The 26,843-nt window shown below is 44.3% G+C and overlaps 1 protein-coding gene across 2 annotated transcripts in view; it reads left to right on the top strand.

The window, feature by feature from the left end:
• LOC144773524 (solute carrier organic anion transporter family member 2B1-like) overlaps nucleotides 1-23,737 on the top strand; it is a 619,417-nt gene extending 595,680 nt beyond the window's left edge. For both annotated transcript variants that reach the window (XM_078658585.1, XM_078658586.1), the window contains exons 15-16: nucleotides 1,446-1,594; nucleotides 22,393-23,737. In XM_078658585.1, the coding sequence (XP_078514711.1) occupies nucleotides 1,446-1,594; nucleotides 22,393-22,433 (190 nt within the window). In that variant the 3' untranslated portion in view covers nucleotides 22,434-23,737. The remainder of the gene's footprint in view (nucleotides 1-1,445; nucleotides 1,595-22,392) is intronic.
• The last annotated feature ends 3,106 nt before the right edge of the window (nucleotides 23,738-26,843 follow it).

The raw sequence follows: 26,843 nt of genomic DNA, 5'->3' as shown, positions 1-26,843 counted from the left end.
GCTGTGACTTCTTCCAACATATGTTATTTTCTAGTACCATTTACGGGCAGCCTTTTGTTAAATATTTGTCAGATAATTTTTTGTTCCATGCATTATTGTAAAAGTACCATAGTTAACTTGCATAACTGTTTGATCAGTAGCGGCTGCTCTTCTTAACAGGTGGTGAGGCCGGGTGGTTGGCAGGTGTGGGGGAGGGTTTAAATACTAAAACAAAAAAAAGCACTTACCTGCTGCTGCCGGCTGCCATCTTAGGGTTCTTCTGCTCTGGTGCCCCGTTCGGACTGGTGCACACTGCCAAGCTCCTAGACGCCAATCACTGTGCAACAGTTATACAGCATGAGAGCAGGGCCCTGATTGGCCTGAGCAGGCTGGCTTTACACTCGCTCATGTCCCAGAAGCCTGTGCCTCTTCTCCACCCGCCCACACAACTCTGGTGCAGCACAGCTCGGGTGGAGAGAGATCAAAGTGCGCATGGTGGATTAGCCAGCCTTAGGCAGCCGGCCAAACCGTCATGCACACTTACATGGTGAGCAACTCCTCCCCCTGCTCTCATCATGGCCCCACCCCGCCCAGACTTGTCATGCTGGCTCAAGCACAGAAAGAAAAAGAAAAAGATAATAACTGGATTTATTATTATTTTATTTTTCCCTCCCTCAGCGGGCTCTCAGCAGGGGGTGACGCTCCTCTGCTATAGCATAGGAGCCGCCGCGGTGTTTGATATAAAATGAAGTTTCCTTGGGCATGACATTCTGCTTTGTGTATAGTATTACAGCGTTTGATTACAGCATGTCTCACAGTGTTACACCTTATCCTTTTCCTTGACCTTTTTATTAACATTGTGTAAATTACCTCACACCTTGACTGCTCTAGACCACATGGGCTGCCTTTCTCATCACAGTGCTGACAGCAGTCAACAATGTGTGGGGGTTTTCCTTGATCGAGAATACATCTGTCCGAAATTAAACTGTTTATTTTGCAAAGAGGACTATACAAATATACACATATTAGTAAAATATCCAATGCTTTTCAAAGGAGCCCTAATCCCACACTTCACCTTCTTTATGTCAAGAGGCAATTGGCCAGACCTAATATGTCACTGCTTCTTACAACACTAGCACTACTGGTGTCCAAGGCCTCAGCCTTCAAGAAGGCAGCAACTTGTCTGCACCCAAAAAAGAACTGACTCACATATCCATCCACAAACTCATGCATTCATCTGTTCATCCATTCACCCACACATTCATCCTTAGATCCATGCTCTGCCACTCACCTATTCTTTTATCTCTTTAGTCTCTCATGCAATACTTAACTCATTGTCACTCCCATTTGACAAGCACTCACACAAACACGACACACAGTGGAGAATCAGTTTTGTGTTAAAACTGCTAGACCTATAGGGTTTTCAAAAGCAATACCCGTAACTTTTTGTCTTTTTATTCTTGTAGGTATATGGGGCTTCAGTTGGTCTTTGAAGTGGCTTCGTGTGTGTGTTTCTTCCTGGTGTTCCTCATTCTACGAAATCAAGAAAAAAGAGCTTTGAACAAGTGCAATCCAGAAAATCTGAATCTCACCACCATGGTGGAGAATGGCCAAGGTGAATGGAAGATATAGACCATGAACATAGCATGTGCCCACTCCTGACGCAATCCTCCTCACTGCACTAACCAGGGAACTCTCTTATGCTGCACTTTAATCTATAGCCACAGGTTTTTACCTGGAGTTTCTAAATTACTTCAGCACCTGTTTGATACATTTAAAATCAGAAATGTTATCATTTTTTTCAAAACATCAAATAGCATTCCATGTTCAAATAATATTTTCGATTGCCATGGATCAGGTTTTCATGCCTCTATACATCCCCTTTAGCAGTCTCATGCACATCAGTGTGATTAAATCATGACATTTATATGTACATAAAACATACTGATGTACAGGCTAAAGCAGTGCTCTACATTTCCACCATAGATTCATGAAGAACCAAGATAACTTCACGAGACTCACTCCTTATTGCATATATGAAATCTCAGCAGTTTCTCCAGTTATTATACTTGCTATTTAACACCTACTGTCTTAGGATATAAGAGCTGTGCACATACACGTAATATTTTTTTTGTTCCAACCATGTTATTAGATTTGTTTCCAGTGTGAAAGGCCATTGCGAGAGGTATTGTTGCTTACTCTGACACTTGCTCATAGAAAGAACACCGCCCTGTAAAGTGCCTAGGGCAACAACAGAGTTTTTTTAATGGCGGTCTTAGGCGAGAGACAAATAATAGTAAATTAGGAGACATATCTTTCTGCATTGATGATGCAGCCTATGAGCCATCCATCCATCCACCCACTACTGTAGATGAAGCACTGTGAGCTTATGCACCACTGAGGAGGGGTGGGGGGGCTAAGGTAAGTGTGAGTGCTTCTGGAAAGAGAAAAGATAATCAAGGTGTTTCTTACATGGAGTGTTTAGAAAATAACTAAGTAGGCTTTCTTACCATGTATGATACCTGCATACAGAAGGTTATCCTAAAGATCTGACTCACTGTTTAAGAGGCAGCATGTCAAACTATAGGCAGGATCACAAAGATGCTTGCCACTAAATAAGAGTAAGACACTTAGGCGAGTCCTTGAGTTGCAGCACGAGGTGAGAAGGGTCTCTAGTCTGTGAGGAGCCATCTGTGGCACCCACCTTAACTTTTAAATACATCTTCTACTACAGACAGAATTCCCTTTCTGGCAGTCCTAATGAATATCCTTGGGAAAAGAAATCTCAAGAAGGGATTATATTTGTCACAGCTGCAGTGATGCGTCCCTGTTCAGGGCGCGTGGTGCAACTGACAACGAGGAAGTGAGGAGAAAGGCTTAGGCAGGGCACACTGTCTAGTCCTCATGTGTTTTCCTGCGTTGGTTGGTTTCTCCTGGGAACCTGCACTAATCATGGTTGGGTTCCTCGAGTGCCGCAGCATAAAAACCGCACTCTGGAAACCGTTTGTGCCTGTAAGTCTTACCTTAAACTTTACACTTACCTTGTTTTCACAACAGCCTTGCCACTGCTGACATCTCCATGACTTGGTCATGTATGCTGCCTCTGTCACAACCTCTGGAGGGATTCCTTCAATTTTCCGATGGCTGTTGAGATTTACTTGGAGTGCTTTCGGTTTGGGAAGTATTCCATCGTCCTGTGGAGACTAAAGTAGTATAAAGAACATTTACCAACAGCTGACTAATCTTCCAATTTGGTGAGATGTATACATGGAAGTAAGTTTGGATATTTACTCACCACCCTGCAATTGGGATCCCTCAAATGCGACAGATGATGTCATGAGCATACTGCAAAAGAAGGAAAAGACTGTTAATGGATATTTATCCAGATGAACCCGGGATTGAGAGGGCATGTTAATTGTTTGTTGTCAAAGACTCTTTGAGGCACTCCTGGGGACATACTGAATCACTGATTTTCTATCGACTTTGTTTAAGAGACTTTGAGAGAATGATGTAATTCTGGTCTTCTGTTGCTCCCTTAAAATCCCTGCCAGTTAAGGGCTTAGGTACTCCTGGGCAATATAGGGTGGTCTTAGGAGTAAGACTATTTGGTTTTGTTATTAAATCAGCATCCTCTATTATTTTCCTTCGCTTAGAATTACACTGCCTTTCTTGGGTTCCTGCAGTGAGCTCCAAGTGGGAAAGTGATAGGTATTAAGTAATAATACACCCTTAGCAGTTGTAAAGCTATTTTCTAGATGCTCATAAATTAGAGGCAAAGGTTCTTAAAGGTCCATTATATTTTGATTCAGATGTATAACTATCCTAGAATGGTGAAGGAACCCCTACTGCTGTGAATTGATGCGACTACCTTGAAGGGACCCTGGACCAGCATCCTTTGTGATTAAAGGTCATATGTATAAAAAAAAAAGTTTTGCGATTCTTAAATTGCGATTTTTAGAAAATCGCAATTAGAGAATCGCAAAATGCAATGTATGTAGGATTTACAAAAAAATTTGTGAATCCTACTTATTCCTTATTTGTGAATCACAAATTGAGATTTGCAAATAAGGAATGCCTTCCCATTCATTCCTATGGGCTAGGAGGCCCATGGAATGAATGGGAAGACATTCTCAATTTGCGATTACCAATTAGAGAATCGCAAATTGAGAATGCAATTTCAAGGTTGCAAGGGTGCCAAAGGGACAAACTGTTGCACCCCTGAAATATGCATTTGTGCACATTTTGCCCATAAACATGCGCCAAGGGCATGTATCTGTGACATATGACACTTTAAAAAAATCAAAAAAGTGCTTTTTAAAGAAAATCGCAAATTAGCACCTACTTGAAGTTGGTGGTAATTTGCAATTCTTTACGGCCAAATAGCAAAGTTTTGGTGCTTCCAGAATTGCATTCATGGAATCGCAATTTACAATGCCTTAATTGCATTTTGCTACGGCCTTTTGGGATGATACATCCCAAAAGGCTTTTTCCCATTCGCAAACGGGCAAATTCTGAGAATCTGCCCGTTTGCAAATGAGAAAAAGACTTGATACAGTTGGCCCTAAAACATTTCTCACACTTCCTCTTTCCCTTGGGTGTTCTTGTCATCTAGATCTCTATCCCAATCTCCCATGGTTGTGAGGCTCTAGGTGGCGTAGGGAATCAGCTTCTGGTATTCACGTCTCACTCCCACAAGATTGTGCAGCCAGCTACTGTACTGGTTGTGCCCAGACATTACAAAATTAAGGCCCAAGTTTAAGATTCTAGTCTGAGTCAGTTGGAATCCCAGGACCCTTTTTTGGCAGATATAATTGCTATATTAGTCCTCAACCAGAATGAAACCAAGGATTTACGAAAGGCAATGCAACAGCCTCTAAATAAAAGATATAAGCTTGCACTACAGTAAGACAATGTACATGGTGGTTCAGGAGGTGCTGGTGCTGGACCTAAAACAACATATTGGTGGAAGGGTCAAATCAAACCCATTTTAAACCCTCCTACTTTTGTTTATTCTGATGTGCATACAGCAGCCGATGAATGGGATGTAACAGGTGGTGTTAAGGTATCAAATCCAGTAATTCAGGTTATTGCACCATATAGTGTTCCACTGGATACTCCTGGTGAAGTACTGGGTTTTTAAGAACCCAGCGGTGCCAGGGGACACACCCAAAAACTTCGGATTCTCCTGTCTCAGACTACAGAAACGCAGAGACTTCTTGGTGACGTCAAAGATCAGATTTATGGGCTGCAGCCAGTAACAGGTATCCTAGAAGTACAACACGGTGTATGTTCTCATGAGACTGCTCAACTCACAAAGCCAGCCATCCCTTTTTATACAAAATACTATGCTTTAGGCAAACATTCCTTATTTTACAGTTGACCATTCACATATTTCTACGACAAAGAAAAGCAGATTCATGATGACAAGCCCATTTTCAGTTTGTCCAGCCCACAATCAATTACCCAGCAAGGCCCAGCATTTTCATCAGATATCGGACGGACCCCTAATAAAATCGGGCACCTCCTCATCGTAAAGCAGGTCATAAAGAGAGAAACAGAGACAGGTGTGTGCAAGATTAGGCATGGTTTGTATGCAATGAAGGGTTTATGGTATGCTGTGCCTTGATCTTAATCTCGATCGGCCACTGGGAGAGGAACTGGCCGAACTGGTTTGGGCTTCAGGCAGTGGAGTCAGCTTGCCCAGGTCACACAAAAGTCAGCAAAGGTGTACGTGTCCTTAAGACTCGTTTTGGCCTTAGTCATCGGCCTATGTGAGGGCAACCACAAAATTGCTGCCGTACACAAAATGGAACCCGAGGGTTCAGAACAGAATATCTGATTTCAGGGTGATCTCGTCACTGGAATATGGCGAAAATGCTTGTATATAGTATACTCGTCATTCTCGGTCTGCTGATCCCAAAATCGTCATGATACGATGATGTTTATGACACGGGTCCAGAATTTTCAGTACCACAGACCCTCCTTTTGCCCTTACATAGGCAATTAACCTACACTCACGCTAATCTGAGTCCAGGTCTATATTCCTAAAATCATTGAGATGTTGCTGTAGCATCATCCTATTACTTAGCTCGTCTCTTGATACATGTTTCCTTACACACGATGCAGCACAGAGGCCACATATAGTAGGAGCACACTGTACACACAGACAGAACAGGAAAAGAATGTCTAAGATCATCCCAATGACCATCAGAATCTTCCATCCCCAGGCGGATAACAGTTCCCAGAACTACCCCATCAATGACCAATCTCCGTTATCCACATGAATAGATTCAGAGATCTTATGTAGTTTGGAAATGGCCTGGTACACTGTTGGAGCATTATCCGGAATGAAAATACAGCAACTTGATTAGATCACTTTACATACCCCACCTCGGTCTGCAAGTATGATATCTAACGCAACTCTGTTTTGAAGAGTCATAAGACGGTCCGACTGGAGCTCAGCAGTCAGGTTACTAAGGGCACCGGCAGTTTCAACTACGGTGGACTCGACCACCCTTGTCAATTGCCTTATGTTCCTGCTGTTAATCATGGGTCCCCAAAACGGCAGAAAACCCTTCACGAAATCTCCCAATTCTTGTCCTGCAGTATCTTCCTTACTGAAGACACCTCTAACTATCCTTGTCTTGTGGTAATCTGCCGCAGCTGTGTATGTGGGAGGCAACAGGAACGAAACAAAACATGTGCCCGAGAAGTCGGGGGGCAACGATGTGTAGGCTTTATCATGACAGATGAAATAGGTACCCCTAGCTGCGAGGAACGAAGGAGAAGTCTGGGATGCAAAGACGTATGTCTCAGTGCAGATACTCTTCCCTAACTGAGCTCTGGGATTCTTGCCATTACCTTGCAGACATAGGTGTCCCTGATGGGGTACAATCCAAATCGGGGAGGATCTCGTTGCTCGCTGGTTTTCACTCAGAGTAACTCCATATCCGGTCACGTTCCATCCAATACACGCTAGTGTCTCATCTCTCGGGATAGTCTCATAGGAAGTAGCTTCTCTAATCATATCCACTATACCCTTAACTAGAGCACTATTCTTTGGATTATCTTTTACAGAACGTAGGGGGTGGACTTCATGAGCATAGATGAACATCGTTCTGTATGCCCATACAGAACCATTGTAGCTAAATGGCAGGACTAGATAAGGGATACCTTTATCAGTAGTATGAGGCATAAGACCACACACCCAACAGTTAGTCGTGTTCATTACTAATTGGTGTTGGTGCAAAAGCTGAACGAAGGAGTTATTGATAAACTCTAATCTTCTAACGGATTCATGTTCAGGAAAAGGGTGAAAAGAATGTGAGGAAACAGTAGAAGGAGGCATGGGCTGTGCAGTGGGTGCAAATGTCATTTGAAAAGAGAATAAAACATATCCTATTAAAAACGTCATTACACTAAACAACATAAAAATGCATAATATCAAAAAGCGTTTTCTGGTCATCATTATACATATTTTGGCTTTAAAGTTAATTTCTTTGGCAGGTCTCTCCATCTTGAGAAACTCCATCCTCTAACCTTGCTGCTCGCGGAGGTAGGGTGTTCCGTGCTAAGGAATGCGCCTGTCAGTCCAAGGGAAACGCCCAAGAACCAACCAGAACCGTCGACCTTGTGTCTTCAGCTTGCACTCCAAAGACTTGTCGCCCGCGACACTACAGCTGAACCCGGATGGTAGTTCGAAAAACAAAAATAAGAAAGTTTCTCCAATGAGAGAGCTTCACTTTTCATAGATAATAAAGAAAACGATTTATTTGTCCATCGTTCTCGGCCTCAGATTATAACTACTTTTTCCAGATAATGTCTGGTCTTGGAACAAGAGTTCAGGTTCGGTACTGTCCAATCGAATTGACGGAGGCACAGCTTCCTGCAAAAGATTGTCACTTTCACGTTCAGAATTTGTTCCTTTTACACATGCATCGCTGAAAGGCAGGAAACGAGGCACAGTCTCAGTCTCAGAGTCAGCAATACCCTCCTGGACCCACCGGTCATACGGCAGAGGCAAAGGGACCCTCTTACAATGTACGCCGTGGATCCAGTTCTTCTTCCCTTCCACTCGCACGGCTGATCTCGTTGACAATAGGACTACGTGGGGGCCGGTCCAACGGGGCTGATCATTCTTTGTCCGCTGGAAATCTTTTACCAGCACCCACGAACCAGGATCAATAGCATGTCCTGGATCTTCAGAGTCCTGAGGCAGAGTATCGTGAACCTGTTGGTGTAAAACACGCAATTTAGCCATCAAATCATAAAAGTAATCAAGCAGTACAGGGTGTTCAATCTCACTGAATTTTGTCGGCCTAGGCACTCCCCATATGTTGGCCGGGCAGCCAAACACAATTTCGTAAGGACTAAGTCCCACTCGTGAGTGCACGGTCATTCTTGTAGATAGGAGTGCTAGGGGCAAAGCATCAGGCCATTTAAGAACAGAGCTCGCTTGTATCTTGGCTAATTTCAGTTTTAACGTGCCATTATAGCACTCTACTAGTCCAGCTGATTGGGGGTGATTTGCAGCGTGAAACCTTTGGCGTATACCTAGCCCTTCACATACTCTCTTCATCACTCGACCCACAAATTCACTCCCATTATCACTCCACACCATTCTCGGCAAGCCAAACCTAGGGAAGAATTCTTTGACAAGGGCTTTAGCTGTGGATAAGGCAGTATTGTCTTTCAGAGATATGCTTCTACCCATCTCGAAAAGGCACAAACAACAACGAGTACCTATTTCAAGTTGTTGCACCTTTCCATGTGGATGAAATCTAGCTGCAAAACCTCGAACGGGTACGTTGGAGGCGCAAAATGACCATCTGGAGTTGGAGTTCCCCTACCAGGATTGTATTTCAAGCACACCATGCAATTCTTGATCACATTCTCTGCATACTTAGGAATTTTAGCATTTTGCCATACGGGGGCCAACAACTTACAAATCCCTTTCACACTGATGTGAGCCATCCCATGGGCCATTGTAACCACTGAAAGCACATATGCATCGGGTAACAACCATCGCTGATGTTCTGACAATTCAACCCAACAACCATTTGCATCCAATTTACCCGTACTCTCTCTCCACACACTCAACTCTTTCTCTGTAGCTTCAGCTTTAGCTTTAATAGACTTCACACTCTCTATCGTATCTTCACACATTCCAATGTCACCAACCCATTTCGCAGGGCCTGCAACATACATTCGACTCATCACATCCCTTGCTGTTTCTTTCGCGACTTCATCAGCAAATGCATTGCCACGACCAACATCATCAGTAACCTTCTTATGTGCACTGCATTTCACAATCGCAACTTGCAACGGCAAAGTAAGTGACTCAAGAACCTCATTCACCAACTGACCATGCTGTATCTTGGTTCCATGCGAAGTCAAAAACCCACGTTCTTTCCACAATAGTCCAAAACTATGAGCCACACCAAATGCATACTGGCTGTCAGTATATATGGTCACTTTCATTCCTTTTGATAACATGCATGCTCTTGTAAGTGCAATCAACTCTGCTGTTTGAGCTGAATTATGTGGGATGCGTGCAGCTTCAACAATCGTATGCAAAGTCGTAACAGCATATGCCGCAGTTGTATCACCATTCGGAAGCTTGAAGCATGAACCATCCACCCATAAGGTACCATCACACTCCACAAGAGGAGTGTCCTTGAGATCTACTCTCCCTTTCGTTTCTTCCTCTGTCTTAAGAAAGCAATCATGCTGTTCGGAAACATCTGTTTCTGCTACAATCGGCAATAACATAGCTGGATTCAACGTGTTGCATCTCTTTATGTGAACATGACTCGCTAAAAGTGTCAACTCGTAACCTGACAATCGAGCACTAGTTAAGTGCTGTGTCTTGGTCCTGTTTAACAAAGTGTCCACTGCATGTGGAACCATTACAATCAACATATTATTCATCACTAAACCAGCAGACTGTTGAATAGAAACAGCTGCTGCTGCCGTCGCTCTCAAGCAACTCGGCAACGCTCTAGCTACCGGATCCAAAGTCGACGAAAAATACGCGCATGGACGTTGCTTGTCCCCAAAAGACTGTGTCAACACTGACAATGCACAACCTTCTTTCTCATGGACATACAGTGTAAAAGGCTTACTGTAATCGGGGGTACCCAACACAGGAGCCGAACACAATGCATCACGCAATTCGGTAAAACTTTTCTGACAATCCTCAGACCATGGAAGGGGATTCGGTGTATCTTTACAGGTCAATTCTACCAAAGGTTTGGCCAGCAGAGAAAAATTCGGTATCCATTGTCTGCAATATGACGTGATACCCAAGAAAGCACGCACTTCTCTCTGTGTCACTGGCACACTCAATTTTGCAATTGCCTGAATTCTTTCTGGGGTCAATTTCCTTCCCTCCTTCGATAAGAGATGACCTAAGTAGGTCACTTCTTGTCGACAATATTGTAACTTCGAAAGGGACACTTTGTGATGCAAATCAGACAAATGACGCAACAGCGACAATGTTGCTTCTTTACAAATTTCCTCAGTATCTACAGCGATTAGTAAATCATCGACGTACTGAATAAGAGTAGCGCCATCAGGTAAAACAATCGTATCAAGCTGTATTTTTAACGCCTGACTATATATTGATGGACTCCCACAATAGCCTTGGGGAGCGCGTTTGAACCGGAAGCTTCGTCCTCCTAAACAGAAGCCGAAAATATCCCTACTCTCCTCGGCAATCGTGATGCTGAAAAGGCATTTTTCAGGTCAATCACCGAGAACCAAGTTGCAGAAGCTGGAATCATCGTTAATAAGGCAGTGATATCAGGGACAACTGGAAACTGTGGCACAACTATTTTATTCACCTCCCTAAGATCAATCACACACCTGTAAACAGGTGGCTGGGAAGAGTCAGTTCGTTTCAGAACAGGCAGGACAGGGCTATTGCAAACGTTACCTCTTGTTTCTTCAATTACATCTTTTTCAATCAAGTCATGAATGATCGCTAGCAACGCCTTTTCACCTTCACTAGAGATCTTGTACTGGGGAATACGTGGCATTTTAACATTCGCTTTCAATGTCACAACATATGGCGGTATCTCCAAAAGACCCACATCATTAGGACCAGTAGCCCAAATAGTATCAGGAAGAGAAAACAATTCTGCCGGAAGTTTATCTTTCGATAAATACATCGGGGAGACCAATTTCTTACCCAATGTGAGTTGTACTCCCAAAGGAGAACAATACAATGTTGCGTACAATCTTTTTAACAGATCCAATCCTAACAAATTCTCACCACAACCCGTCGTCAGAATAAGGGGTGCTTCGAATTCACAAGGTCCAACAGACAGAGACATAGGACTAGAAATCGGGTTCCTAACCGGGGCGCCAGAAAAACCTACTAAAACATTCATTTCACCAGACAAAGGTGCGCCAGGGAGTTTAGAGTGCATAATAGAACTCTTTGTAGCACCAGTATCCAACAGAAAAGGCTCTGACACACCTGATGTAATCACCTCAACATAAGGTCCACTCTGATCTACTGGAACTGAAACAACTCCCTCTCTCTGTCTATGGCTGTCCTAGCAATCATCACCTTCCATATTATCACCTTCTGCATAGTAGTAGTCAGCATAGTACTGAGTCGTCCTAACAGGCGTGTTATTCTGCTGATCAAAACTATTCATTGAATTTTGTGGAGGAAAGGAACGTGCATTCTGGGGGAAACTTCCACGTCCTCTACCTCTACATGCTTGTGGAACACCTCGACCTCTTGCGCTAGGAACACCATTCATACGCTGTAACAAAGCAGGACAGCTACTTTTAAAATGACCCTCTTCTTTACAATATGCACACTGATTAGGGCCTACAGGAAAACGTGGTTGAGAAAACTCGAACCTTTGCGAGTTTCTCTGAAACTGCTGAGGTTGCTGATAATCACGCTAACCATTACGAGGCGGATAAACTTGCTGTAAAAGAACCTTCGTTTTTAACTCTTTAGTTTTCTTGTCTGCTCTATCCTTCTCATCCTTATCTCTATTTTCATAATACTGCGCAGTAGCCAATATCTGTGCTGATGAGGAAACGGCCCAAGAACTCTCTGAATCTTTCAATTTCTTACACAATTCGGGGAGCAAATTGTGCACAAACTTGTCAACGAACAACCGTTGACCACCTTCTGTACTCATATCTTGACCACTGTGGTCGATAAACGTTTCCTCAAACCTAGTGAAGAAATCAGACACGGTTTCCTCTTTCTTCTGCTTACATGCAGACAATTTATCCCAATTTACACGCATCGCAGGCATTAAAGTCTTCATATAAGTAACTATCTTACCAGGGAGTTCTGCTACTAAAGGCTCAGGTTTAGCACCACCAACTTGTCGGCCATCTGCAGCAGCAATACTAACCCAGGTATCACCTAACTCTTGCGCATGATCTGTATGACGAATTAAACCCCATAAAGGCTGTGGAACAACATTTCCAAACAACATGTCTTTATCAGCTAGATTCATAACACATGAGTCTGCAGTCTGTGATAACTCCTTATAGTACCCTGCAGGATTTTTACGAGGGTCAGGTAAAGTCTGCTTAAGGGCCAAAACTTCAGCTCGCTTCCATGGAACCTGTACCCAAACACGCTGAAAATGTGCTGGCACAGCTGGGGGGTTATTATTTGCACCAGCAGGTACTTCTTCCTTCCATACCGGAGGAACCTCTCTCATTGGATATTGTCGCGATTTTCTCCTAGCAGAGGGATCAGGTTCAAACAACGACCGAGAGATAGCCTCACTCCTAAGTGACAACAATGTTGCAACTGCTCTCTCAGCATCGGAACCCACAATCGTTCCTTTCGCAAATTCGAACCGTACACGACATAACTCAAGTGGGTTAGGTTCCGAACCATTATCCTCCAAGTCCTCACAAAGAAAAGCACACATTTTCTCGAAAACATATCTCTGCTTTGGTGCTTCCCACTGATGGAAGACATCCATAACAGACTCTAGCTCATATCTTGAGGGGTCAGTAACCCATTTATGTGCCAAATAATCCAATGTTTCCCGCTCTCTAGAGTCGGGCAGTTGACTACGCAACTGTTTGCGCGTTGAAACAGGGGTCATACTTGCTGCCCCAAAGAGGGGAGATAGGAGGCTAGAAACGGTATCAGTCATTCTCTGATGAACAGAAGGAGAAGTTGACGAAAGAACAGGGGGAAAAACTGAGTGAGGCAAGGCAGACGCAGATGCAGACGCAGAGGCAGTATCAGGAGGAGCATCAGAAGAGGTAGTTGATGCAGTAGGCAAAGTTGTAGGGAGTAAAGGCGGAGCAGGTAGCAAAGTCGGCGGCCCTTGAGGGGGCTGCGCCGTAGCAGTAGGAGCCAACTGAAGAGCAGCTGGCGGCTGTGGAAGAACCTGAGGCACAACAACCAGAGATTGCACAACTAAAGGTTGCGGGGGTGCTGTAGCACTCTGCGCATAGGGGGGTGGCGAACTCAATAAATGTGACATTAGAGGGTCTTTCTCAAGTTCCTTTGCTGCATCCTGCTGAAGAGGCAGCAAAACTGGATAGCATTTATCAATCGCCATTTTACATTGCCTGTGCAACTGTTCACTCGCTTGTTCTTCTTCATCATCTTTGTACTGCATAGCAGCTTGCATTATCAAGATACCCTTTTCTCTTTTATTCTTCTTTGCTAATTTAATTTCTTTCTGTTTGGCTTCCTTTCGCCATAGGCGGAAAGAGTCAAACATTGCCGGCCGGGCTTTCTTCTTAAAAAGTCTAACCTCTAGATTATCTAAAATCTCGGTTTCAAAACTACCATATTGGGGCCACTTTAGAACACCATCCTTCCTGGTGTATCGGATCCATACTTCATTATATGTGATGGGGCCTACGCCATGCTTCACATAAAGCTCATAGGTTGGAGTTCCAATCGGAGGAACCGGACACGAGTCCTCCAATCGGGAATCCCTATTACAACCAAGACAAAACAAATTTCCAAGTCTGCTAAGACCAGGCATCTTCGCTCTCTAGTCTAGCTTCAAACTTCAAAGGATTATTGAATGCGATAGTCTCGTGAATACACGAGTCCCTCGGCTTTGGTACTTGCAAGTTCCAAATCAAAGATCCCAAGGGGATACCCAAAACTAAGAACCAAAACTAAGGACTGGGAGACGCTCCACTCATACTTAACTGAGGTATCGATGACGTCACCAGAAGACTCGTCTATCGTCTCGCTCTACAAATCATCAAAAGGGTCCAAGACAGGGCGATAGTCAGGGCAGCAGTCCTTCGTAGCCGTTGGCAAGCAGGGAACCTCGCAGCTAAGACTTTCGGACCACAACGACATACAGGGGTCGATGAAGTGGTTGGCCTTCCTCCAGAATTTCACACAAAGCTCCTCACGAACCTCTGGCTTGGACCGGTACGGCTGAAATCGCCCCACGTTGGGCGCCAACTGAAGTACTGGGTTTTTAAGAACCCAGCGGTGCCAGGGGACACACCCAAAGACTTTGTATTCTCCTGTCTCAGACTACAGAAACGCAGAGACTTCTTGGTGACGTCAAAGATCAGATTTATTGGCTGCAGCCAGTAACAGGTATCCTAGAAGTACAACATGGTGTATGTTCTCAGGAGACTGCTCAACTCACAAAGCCAGCCATCCCTTTTTATACACAATATCATGCTTTAGGCAAACATTCCTTATTTTACAGTTGACCATTCACATATTTCTACGACAAGGAAAAGCAGATTCATGATGACAAGCCCATTTTCAGTTTGTCCAGCCTACAATCAATTACCCGGCAAGGCCCAGCATCTTCATCAGATATCGGATGGACCCCTAATAAAATCGGGCACCTCCTCATCGTAAAGCAGGTCATAAAGAGAGAAACAGAGACAGGTGTGTGTAAGATTAGGCATGGTTTGTATGCAATGAAGGGTTTATGGTATGCTGTGCCTTGATCTTAATCTCGATCGGCCACTGGGAGAGGAACTGGCCGAACAGGTTTGGGCTTCAGGCAGTGGAGTGAGCTTGCCCAGGTCACACAAATGTCAGCAAAGGTGTACGTGTCCTTAAGACTCGTTTTGGCCTTAGTTATCGGCCTATGTGAGGGCAACCACAAAATGGCTGCCGTACACAAAATGGAACCCGAGGGTTCAGAACGGAATATCTGATTTCAGGGTGATCTCGTCACTGGAATACGGCGAAAATGCTTGTATATAGTATACTCGTCATTCTCGGTCTGCTGATCCCCAAATCGTCATGATACGATGATGTTTATGACACGGGTCCAGAATTCTCAGTACCACACTGGATGGTTTTATAGGGAGTCTTTTAAGTGTGCCACCCTTTAAATCAATGTTAGTTGCATTTCATGTACAAACCCATGTACTTTCTGAATGACCAGTGGCATTCATCGAGTGGCATTTCTTATCTTGGTGGACCTCCAGGTACATGGTCAATGCCACTAATAGTCTTATAATCATCTGAGGAGGAGAGAAGCTGAGATTCATTTGGCTTCCATCCGATAAGCAAGTAATCAAAGGAGAATTAATCAATTATCCTGTTTATAGCCAGAGTCTTAGGTTCTTACTGTCTTTAAAAACCCTCATTCACATTGAAGCCGTTGGTGTGGTATATCTTGATTTTCCGCAAGCATTATGACGTGGTACTCCGCAGTTGATTTCAGTGGGTTCGGAGAGGAAGAGGGAACCCTAATTCTTTGGATTCTGCCGGCGAGGAAGGAGTGGAGCCAGTCGAGGGCAGTTCCCTGGATGCCGGTTTTGTGGAGTTTGGCGGTAAGTGTGCGGTGGGAGATGGTGTTGAAGGCTGAAGAGAGGTCGAGTAGGATCAGGGTTGCGGTGTGTCCTTGGTCGAGGAGGGTGTGGATGTTGTCTGTAGCAGCAAGTAGAGCAGTTTCCATGCTGTGGTTGCAGCGGAATATGAACTGGGAGGGGTCGAGGATAGAATTTTCTTCGATTAATTTTGTTAGTTGGATGTTGATGGTTTTCTCTGTGATTTTTCCCGCGAAAAGGAGGAGGAGATGGGTCAGTAGTTCTTGAGGTCCGTGGGATCTGCTGATGGCTTCTGGAGTAGGGGTCTGACTTTTGCCATTTCCAGTCATCTGGGAAGATGCCGGTTTCGAAGGTGGCATTGATGGTGCGTCATAGTTCTGGGGTGATGGTGGCGGCTCTGTGGAAGATGTGCGGGCAGTGGTCTGTGTGGGCTCCAGAATGGATGACTTTCATGAACGATGCAGTGTCTTCGGTGGTGACTGGTGTCCAGGCAGATATGGTGGGCTGGCTGGCTAGCATTGCTGGAGAATGGAGTGGTCCCAGAGTCCGGTGTCTGGTCGTTGAAGTTGTTGTAGAGGTCCTTGATCTTCAGATGGAAGTAGAAGCTTGTTGCCTAGGTCCTGGGATTGGGTGATGTCCATAGTTTAACTAAGGGGGTTTGGTGAATTCCTTGATGATGCTGAACAGTTCCTTGTAGTTGCTGGAGTTGGCGAGGATCTTATTCTGGATGAAGGTTTTTTTGGTGGATCTGATGCCATGGTGGTATTCTGTCATGGCGTTCTTGTAGGTGGTCCGGTCTTCCGAGGATTTACTGTTTCTCCAGTTCTTCTCGAGGCGTCTGCAGGTGCGCCTGGATTGTTGGAGGTCGGTAGTGAACCAGGGTGGCATTCTTGGGGTGCTGTCTGGCGGGGATATGTAGGGGTGTGAGCTTCTCTGCACAGTTGGTGATCCATCTGTGGTGTTCTTTTGCTGAGATGTTGGTATCGGTCGAGGTGGTGGGAGCTCGCGGTTTAATGGTGGAGTTGAGCTGCTCCTCGGTGATCTTGCTTCAGTTTCTTCGTGGAGGGCGGGTTGGAGGTTTTGGTGCCATGGGTTTGTTCACTTTAAAGTGTATGCAGTGGTGTTCCATCCATGGTGTTGCGTGGTGTGGCTTAAGTGGATGTTGTTACCTCCCGCAAAGTCCTTGCTTGTGGGTGAGGGTGGTGTTTCAGTCAGAGGTTGGCGAGGTTGTCCAGGAGGGTGGTGGAGTTGGGATCATTGAGGTGGAAGTTGAGGTCTCCAATGAGAGTGTAGTCCATGGAGGGGATGGCGTGGGGCACGATGAGGTCGGCGATGGAGGTGGTGAACACAGCTTGAGGTCCAGGAGGTCTGTAAGCGAGAGTGGCTCTTAGGGTCGTTCTGGGGCTGGTCTGGATCGGAAGGTGGAGATGGAGGTGATTGATGGTGGGTGGGCTGTTGCTTGAGCTGGAGGTCATGAGTCAGAGGGAGCTTGTGTGCGATGGCAAGGCCTCCTCCTGGACGGTTGGGGGGCCGTACTTTCTCTGGATCTTCTATCCGTCCAGGATGCCGAAGGTGATGTCGGGGTGGAGGTGGAGTTGGTCCAAGTTTCTGTGAAGAAGGCGACGTCTGGGTAAGTTCCAGATCTCTACCTTGTGTCTGTGTAGGGAGGAGGATGCACCTCAGGGCTTCTGAGGTGTTGGTGTTAGGCATGGGGGTGGTGGCCATGGGGGTGCGCACGGTGGTGAAGGTCTGGAGGCAGTGAAGGCAGGAGAACACTCTGTGGGTGGTGCTCGGCGTGGACAGCTGGCAGTTGTTGTTCCTGCTAGAGTTGAGTGCAAGGATTGCAACTGAGTCATAGCGGTGGGGGGTCGGAGATCCAGTGTCCATGGCGCTGGTCGCGGTCAGGACACGCACGGGCACAGATGAATGAATGAGTGAAGTAACATTTGTAGAGCGCATGGTTACCCAGGGGCATCCCAGCGCTAAGACGTCAAGTGAGCTACGAGGAAAATAAAATACCATGAGATTAAGGAAAAAAAGTTTTCAAAAGTCTACTGAACTTGAGGTATTTAGGTTCAGCACATATGTGGAGGGGAATGCTGTTCCAGAATCTTAAAGCATTCATTATATGTGAACAGTCGGCCTCCGCTACGTGCACGTTTAATCTTTGGGACACAAACAAATCCTTTTTTCCCGGACCTAAGGGCTCTGTTGGTACATAAGCTTTAGTGCAGGGACGAATGAAGGGCGGACCGTTTCGTGACAATGATGATACAGAGGGACCTAAATTGCATTCTTTCCTGGACAGGCAGCCAATGTAGAGTAGCGAGGGCAGGCCTTGCAGAGGAATGTTTGGAAGTGTTCAGAAGCATGCGAGCTGCACAATTCTGTACTGTTTGTACTCTTTTGATGGTAGCTAGAGGGGCTCTCAGGTATAGAGCATTGGTGTAGTCGAGCCGTGAGAGTACGAGGGCCTGCACCAGCAGCCGTCTTTCAGCAAACAGGAGCATGTGGAGTATTTTTCTAAATCTTCTTAGTATGCCATAGCAGCTCGACGCCACTATACGTGATTGCTCTCTAAAGTCGAGATTACAATCAATCCATACTCCTAGACTCTGTATTCATTTTTTTGGAGCAAGAGGAGTAGCCATTTTAGTGCCAGCCCAGTCACTCCAGCATCACTCAGTCTTTGTATCATAAGCTGGTGATTGACAGTATCGAAGGCTGCACTGAGGATCAATAGGATAAGAGCAGCGCAGCCTCCGTTGTCAAGGGTCCTCCTTATTTCTTCTACTGCAGCTAAAATGGCTGTCTCTGTGCCTTGTTGGAGTCTGAAATCCGTCTGCGTAGGATGCAGATGATTATTGTCTACCAAGAAGGCCGATAGGTTCGAATTGATGTATTTTTCTGTAATTTTACTGACTCCGGGCAGCAAGGAAATTGGACGATAGCTTCCCCAATTCACTGGATTGAGGTTCGTTTTTTCTTAGAAGCGCTTTCCCCCTAGCATGTTTCCATTGTGGTGGCACAATCCCTGTTTTAAGTGATGAATTTATATAATCATGTATAACTGGTGACACCACCTCAGAAATTTGATGGAGAATAGTAGGGGGAGCAACATCTAGGGGAGAACCTAATTTAAGTTCTTTAAGCAGTCTTTGCAGAGTGTGAAGATCCAGAGAATCGAATTCCTCCAGTGAAATGGGGAGATCAGGAGTGATTATATCACTTGTTTCACACCTTTGTGGGATGATACAGGAGGGAAAGAATTATAGATGGTTTCTTTCTTTTCTGAAAAGAAATTAGCAATTTGCTCACCCCACAATTGAGCATTGTTGGTATCAATAGGTGGAGGGGGCTTAGGGATGTTAAGAAGAGAGTTGGCGATTTTAAAAATCTCATGTGTGGATTTTGCAGATAAAATCTTTCCTTAATAATAGAGGGCTTGAGTGTTTCTAATTTCATTTTCATATATTTTAATAGCTTCTCTGTATTTAATTCTACTGGCAAAGGAGGAGTCCTTCCTCCAACTTCTTTCATGCCTTTTACATGTCTTTTTAAGCTGGCATAGTTTATGAGTATACCAAGGGTTCTTTTTTTCCCCCACCTTTTCTGAGATTACTTTTTCGGGAGGACACAATTAAGTGCAAGATCAAGGCAATTGTTAAAATTATCATTGGCAACAGTGGGGTTAGGGTGAGAAAGAGGAACGGTGTCCTTGAGATAACTAATAAAGGTGTCAATAAAGATGGGCTTGCCTTTGGTGCACCAGAGGCGCATCCGCTGCATGCTTCTGCTGCACGACCGCCATTAAGGGAGGGAAGCTCAGCTGGGAGGTGGGGGCAGGAACCGGTAGGGGGAAGGGGCCATGGGTGCAGCAGCAGCAGGAAGGGCGGCAAGCGGGCACAGAGAACACAACTCAACAACAACAATGGGCACAACATGAATTAACAGGCACAAATTAGGTAAAAATAAGGTACAATAAGGCACAAATACAGCAAAATAAGACGCAAATTAGGCAGGAAACAACAATAAACAAATACAGAACAAAGCAGGGCATAAAAACAATAATATAGCAATACCAAAGCAGGCACACAAGCAGATCAGGCACAATCACAGAGACTGAATCAGGGACAGACTCAAACCTGCGAGCGGCAGTGAGGTAGGGTCAGCAGAGCTGCGGGGGAAGAGCTGACCTTTGGTCAGAAGGTCAGAGGTCTTGCTCATTAAACCAAGGAGTTGTTGGTTAAGTCCTATGAGCATGAGGTGCTGAAATAGGGGCTAGCTAATTCATAGTATCTTAGTCACACTTAAGCTCTCATTGTGTGTGGCTGTCTAGTCGAGCTATACAAAGCCGAACTGCCAACTCCACCCAGTCAGGTGACCAGAAAGAGGGTGCAGGACCCAAATAGCTAAGGCAAGAAAATGCCATCCTTCTGAAAGGGACATTTTCAGAATAGCAATTTAAAATCCAATTTCACCATTAGGTTAGGATTTCAAATGAGGATTCCAAAGACACCAAACATGAACCAGTCATATTTTTCCATTTGGAAGTTTTGCCTATAAAATGAAATAAGGTAATCATAATGTTATCCTACAGGAAATACAGGTACAATTTTAAATACATTTCTCCCTGCCCCCTAGGCTGTCCAGGGCCTACCATGGTTGTGACTTTCTTGTATTAAAAAGAAAGGTTTTGGCCTGGCAAGAGGTTTAACTTGCCAGGTCGACATTGCCATTTAACACTGCACACACAGGCTCTGTAATGGCAGTGCTGAGACTGATTTGGTTTCCAGGGCTACTTAAGTGGGAGGCAGAAACAGTGCTGCAGGCCCACTAGTATTTAAGTGAAATTGGGCAATCCAATATACCCTTGTAGGCCTGGTTGATTACATTAAACATGTAAGGGTGCCTACAAGGGATTTATTTCACAAAAAGTAAATCTTTAAATTTATATTTTATATGGGATGCCTCGTCTCATCATGATATAAAGTCATTGAAGAAATGCATGTATAGTATTTATGAAGAGAGAGAAATTCAGTTGGCCAGGTGTAACACTGATGAATTTGTGTTTTCAAAATGCACAAACTTAGAGGTTCATAACAAGAATCTCACATACATTGATAACAGAAATTAAAGTTTAACTAAGGAAAGATTAATGCCATTAATGTAAAACTACCCATCTCCACATAACAAAACCAGAGTCTGTCCTATACGGAGTAACTGGATCTCTCCAGATTTATGTAACAATCACTAAAGGGAAGACTGGGTTATACGTTGATATTTTGGTCTTTGTTGTAATGTATCCGTGAGACCATCTTCATGACACAAATGATTTGTGTGAGGATCCACAACCCGATGGGTGATGACTTGGAAATGAGAAAAATGTGAAAGGGGTCTCTTCAAATTAACTGGAAGTGAACTTAGGGTTGTTCTACTGAAGCCTCTCACCAATGGCTTAGGCAGTATTCATAAACAGTCCTATTAAACATAGCAGCCACTGGTACACCCACTAGAGGCCTTTATTTGTCATGCTCTCAGGACATGTAATGCACTTTACCAGGGACTTATAAGTAAATGAAATATGTCAAATGGGTATCAGCCAATTCTACAATGTTAGCAGTGGTAGAATGCATTTCTGAAGGCAATACAAATTAATTCAGCAAAAAGGGGAAGAGCCCAAAATGTTTGCGAGTGGCCCTGCAGAGAGGGGCATATACGTAAATTAAATATGCCAGTTGAGTATAAGCCAATTCTGCGATGTTTGTAGGAGAGAGCACAAGTGCCTCATCACTGGTTAGCACTAAAACCAACAAAAATTAATTCTGCAAAAAGTGGAGAAGGAAGGCAAAAAGTGTGGGGATGTCCAGTGAACATGCCTGATGGATAACACAAGTCTATTTTCTTTGATAATATAGCTGCTCCTCAGTTTCGAGTTATTCTGGGAGTAGTTTGGTTATACCGTCATAATCCAATTTTTGATTGGTTTTCAGGGACAATAACCTTCCCTTCTCTCCACTGTCTGATGAGAGGGTATGACTCAGTGGTTCATGTGGAATTCCATGGCTTTCTGGATATTTTTGATAAAATGCATGCAAATGTTTTACACCTCACAGACCTTTCGACTGTCTGATTGATCTTCAACCTGGGGCTAAGTTACCATGCAGCAGGTTCATGCTCTAAGAGAGCAGGAACATCTGCACTCAAGAAAATATTTGGATGAACTCCTGGAAATTGGGTTCATCCATCAGCCTGCTATCTGGTGTCTGCTCTGTTGTTTTTCCATGAAAAAAGGAGAGGGGCTCCATATTTGCATAGTCTACAGAGGCTTTAATTATGTTACTAATAAAACATGTAAACTTTAGCTATGATTTCATGTTCGGCAGATCAAGTGAAAAAGGCCACTGTTTTTGGTAAATTAGACTTTAGAGGGCCTTATAATGTGATGTGGGTTCGGGAGAATGATGAGTTGAAGACTGAATTTCGTTCCAAGTTTGGTCTCTATGTATGCCTGATTATGCACATTGAGCTTTGTAATGCCCCTGTCCCGTTCCAGTACTTTCTAAATGAGGTATTGAGAGAATTAATTTATATCTATTCTGTTTTATATATTGATGATATACTATTTTTTTACAGTTCTCCAGAAGAACATGTTGATCATGTCAACAACATTATGAGGAAGTTGAGAGAAAACCAGCTGTTTGCAAAGTTGGAGGTCTTTTTAATGTTGAAGATGTTGAATTTCTGGGTTTTATCGTCACTTCAAAAGGATATGAAGAAGGTTGAAGCTGTTAAGGTTTAGAAATCCCCCAGTAGGTGAAGGAAGTGCAGACTTTGCTAATGTTAATAGATGTTTCATACGTCAGTTTTGTGCTTTGGTCTCTCCTCTTACCACACTTACCAGTGGGATGTGGAGGCAGAAACACATTTTCAGGCCCTAAGGTAAAGATCTGTCAAGGCCCCAACTTTTAGGCATCAGGTCAAGCACAGTCCTTTGTAGTAGAGGCAGATGCATCTCAAACTGCAGCAGGAGGAATTTGTTCGTATTAGGTAACTGATCCATTGCCTAGAGTTGCTTATCACTCACATAAACTCAGCTCTGCTGAAGTTAACTAAACTATGGCAATAGGGAACTTTTGGCTACTAAATATGCATTAGAAGAATGGTGTCATTATTTGTTGGGGACTCAACACACAATAACCAATCTTACTGACCATTGCAATCTACAATTCTTAAAATCTTCCAGGGCTTTGATTGCACTGCAGTTAAACCAGACACATTTTTTTCCAATTATGATTTTGTTATCACTTTCTAGCCTAAAGAAAATTCATAATCCTCCACTTACGATTCTGGTTGATAAAGTGTTAGAGATTGTAACAATCCCATACTTTTTACCCTGGTTCAACAAGTGCAAACCCCAAAGGAAGGTGAGGAAGTCCTAGAGCAACATGATAGTTGTAAGAAATTGAGCTATTAGTTGCGTGACCTGCACAAGTGATAGGTCTACAATTTTCCCTTACTGGGAACCTAGCACACCATAGTTGAGCTTGACTCTCTCAAGATAGCGAAGTAGAGCAGTCTAGGGCCTACTCAGGGGAGGTGGTATGGGATGGTGTGCAATAATATCACTTAATCAATAACTGTGCATTGAGTGTTCTTTTTTTAGAAAAAGGAAAAGTAGATTTATGATGCACACACTACCAAATACTACACAGTCATGAATAAATATATACATTAGGCAGATAGTAAATACCATAGATGACATTGCATCATTATCTTTGCTGCCCTAAATATATAGGATAAGTCTATTGGCTTGGTTGAAGGCTCACGATCAACAAGCCATATGTTAATGACATCATTTTGTATGTAAATGCAATCATCAATAATAATTATGTGCAAATACACTTATTATTGTTAATAACGCATATTCACTCAGTAATCACTGTCATCATTATCATACCAATAAAGCTTTTTAAAGTGACCTTAATGTGTGTGTGTCTGTGAGCTTTTTATAAACTTTTAAACCATGAGAAACAGCCCCTGGAGAGGATCACGATCTGGCCATATAAAATGCAACCATAAATTCAGCTTCTAGAGGGCATTGTACACCACATACATTCCTTTACATCTTTAGACCAAATTAAATGCATTCCTTGAAATAAGCACCTAGAAGGTACTGCACTTCGAGCTGAGGAGCAAGAGCTCCAGCTTTGAGAGTACTTAAAATAATTATGTGGAAATCTTAAAAGGTGATAGTTTGCTTGACCCAACAAAGATAGCATCAGTTGAGACAAGTTTCCTCGGGGGGTGTACTGCTGCACACCGACAGCCCCCCATCCCATCTTTTTATCATTGGTGGTGCTCCATGCCCATTTTAGGGCCACCAGAAGCAGCAAAGCGAGGTGCTCTTCTTTGGTTGTCGGTCTGATCCAGATTGGCAGGAATGGTGGCCTGTTGACATGTTCCCTCCAGCAGGTTCTTCCCAGCTAGCCAAGAATCTGGGGGTGAAGATCGATAATGGCCTGACGTTGAGAGCACAGATTCTGGGCCTAACGGGTATATGTTTTGGCCTCCTCAGGATGCTCCGTAAGTTTCTTCCTCTGCTCTCGGAAGAACACAGGAGGATTACGGTTCAGGCCTTAATTGGTTCAAGATTGGACTATTCCAATGTCCTTTATCTCGGCCTGCCGGAGTATCTCTTGCAACGGCTGCAGGTCGTCCAGAACTCGGCAGCACGGGCCATTTTTGGCCTCCACGGGCGAGCCAGTACCTCTGGTCTTCTGCAGTCACTTCATTGGCTACCTATCCGGAAGCGGATTGTTTTTAAAGCCTTGACATTGGCTCATAAGGCTTTGTATGCTTCTGGAGCGAAATATCTTCAAAAGAGGCTAGCTTTCTACCATCCTGCCAGATCCCTGAGATCCGAGTCTTTGTTTCTTGCCGTGGTTCCTCAGGTAAGAAGGGCACGCATTGGGGGCCGGTCTTTCAGGCTGTTGGCGCCACAGCTATGGAACACTCTGCCCGTGTCACTGCGTAGCACTTCCAACCTGTTAGATTTCAGGAAGGGCCTTAAAACTTGGCTCTTTGCTCTGTAGATTTGCTTTCTTTCTTGATTTTGGTCTCCTTTTCATTTGCCCTGTTGTGTTCTCTGTCACAGGTTAAAAATAAAAGCGCTGGGACACTCCTCGGAGTAGCCGAGCGCTATAAAAGATACAGATAACATAACATAACAAATCCATAGGCAGAATGACCATGCAGGGCTTTATGAGTGCACTCTCCCAGGGAGCTGTGAATATCGCATGAGTAGCTATCCCACTGCGCTGAGGAATGCCGATTTGCATTTTCTTCAGAGCACAGCTTTACATCACACTTCTCTTTTCTTTTTGGTCATGAGGTGCCCTGTCTCACTCGGTCACCCTGATACCTCTGAAACATTAGGGACAGCTGAGGGAGCAGGAATTGGTCAGGAACATAGTGTGCTCATTTTACTCCTGGTGGGGAGCTCTAACGACCAGGAGCAGTTCTAGCAAACCTCACCCTCTAAGTGGTTTAAGCTACAGGTAGATGGCCCTCCCGATTCCCTGCACCACGTTTCCTCCTTGTAATTGTCTCTGGGCACAGAAGTCCAGAGCTTTTCTCCAATTGGTCCACAGGGGACATAGGGGAGTAAGCCCCATTGTCCTTGGGGAGACCCAATGGTCCAGGAGTCAACTGGGGCAGTGTCCTTAGTCCTTTTTGAGCATCAGGGGGTTCCTCTTTTGAGTTGTTCATGCCAGTCCGAGGGTCCATCAGCGAAGAGTACAAAAGCACCAACAAAGAGAGAGTCACACCTTGTATAAGAGATTTTAAATGTGGGTGGAAGCCAGGCACACAAGCCAATCCTAGGGTGCCAAGTCACCTCTCCATCCTCGAAACCCTCTGGCATAGAATGTGGGTATAGATCAAGATGGCATCATCCAGAAGTTACTAGTCAAATCTCCTCTGGGGAGGGCTCAGAACTTCACCTCACTGGCATCACTGCCTGGGCCTTTCCCACCGAATCTTCAAAGAGGTTCCCCCTCCTGTGTTGACTCCAGAGGTCTAGACTCCCTCCTTTGTTCAGTGGGCTTGGACTAACCCATCCCTGGTACAGTGTGACAGCTGACTGATTGATGCAGATCATTCATCTACACCCCTTTCCTCCCTAGGAGCTGAGGCTGAGCTGAGCCAGAGAAATATGATAATCTGGAATGACCCATAAGTCGTACAGATATCACTTTGGAATTTGCAGATTTGAGTTTGGCAGAAAGGTTACACTCCATTTCGATACGTCCTTGGCCTCTGTAGGCCTAAGAGAAGCAAAAATACACTTTAAGGCAGTCTTCCCCATAGAAATATAATGGTGTTTCACAGCAGACAAGACAATAAATCATATTGACTTTCCTTATTAGTCTACACTAACATTAGAAGGACTACCCCAGGGCAATATCTAATCCTGCAGAGTCCCTCTGCTCCAGGCTACCTGTGTGCAGTCATCAAGCTGTGTACAGTGGTAGTCCCACAGTGGAGCCCGCACATGCATGCACATGTGTGTGCACACGTGTTGATGTGTAACGAGCCAAGTGCCCCTTAAACTAGCTACGTCGCAGCAACCTTATCTTAAAAGGCAGACACTGGTGATAAACACACGCAGTCAATTTGCCATGTGATTACCGTGGGAAAGACACATGTAGTGCAATTCACATGTAGTGCAACCAAAACTGAGTGATCAAAAAGAAACAATCTGGGCATACTGAATGGGAGGAACCCAATTGCAACAATAGTGAAGAAAAGGATCAGTTACATTACATCAAAGGGGTTCTATACTTGCCTATCAGTAGGTTAAGGGAACGGTACTTGATTGGAGTAATTCTAATAAACTATATGAAGAAGAAAAAAGAACCCTTGGCCGTCTTATGTAGACATTTTTGGTGGCCCACCATGGTAAAAGACTCACAAAGATTTGTGGCAATATGTGGATATGTGCTCATGGATGAAGTGCACATGAATGTCCCAAGGGGTGCTCATGCATATTCCTGTTCCTCCACGGCCTTGATATACAGTGTCAG

This window comes from Lissotriton helveticus, chromosome 8 (assembly GCF_964261635.1).
Source record: "Lissotriton helveticus chromosome 8, aLisHel1.1, whole genome shotgun sequence".
In the NCBI taxonomy this organism is placed as follows: domain Eukaryota; kingdom Metazoa; phylum Chordata; class Amphibia; order Caudata; family Salamandridae; genus Lissotriton; species Lissotriton helveticus.
This window is presented reverse-complemented; position numbering and strand designations above follow the sequence as displayed.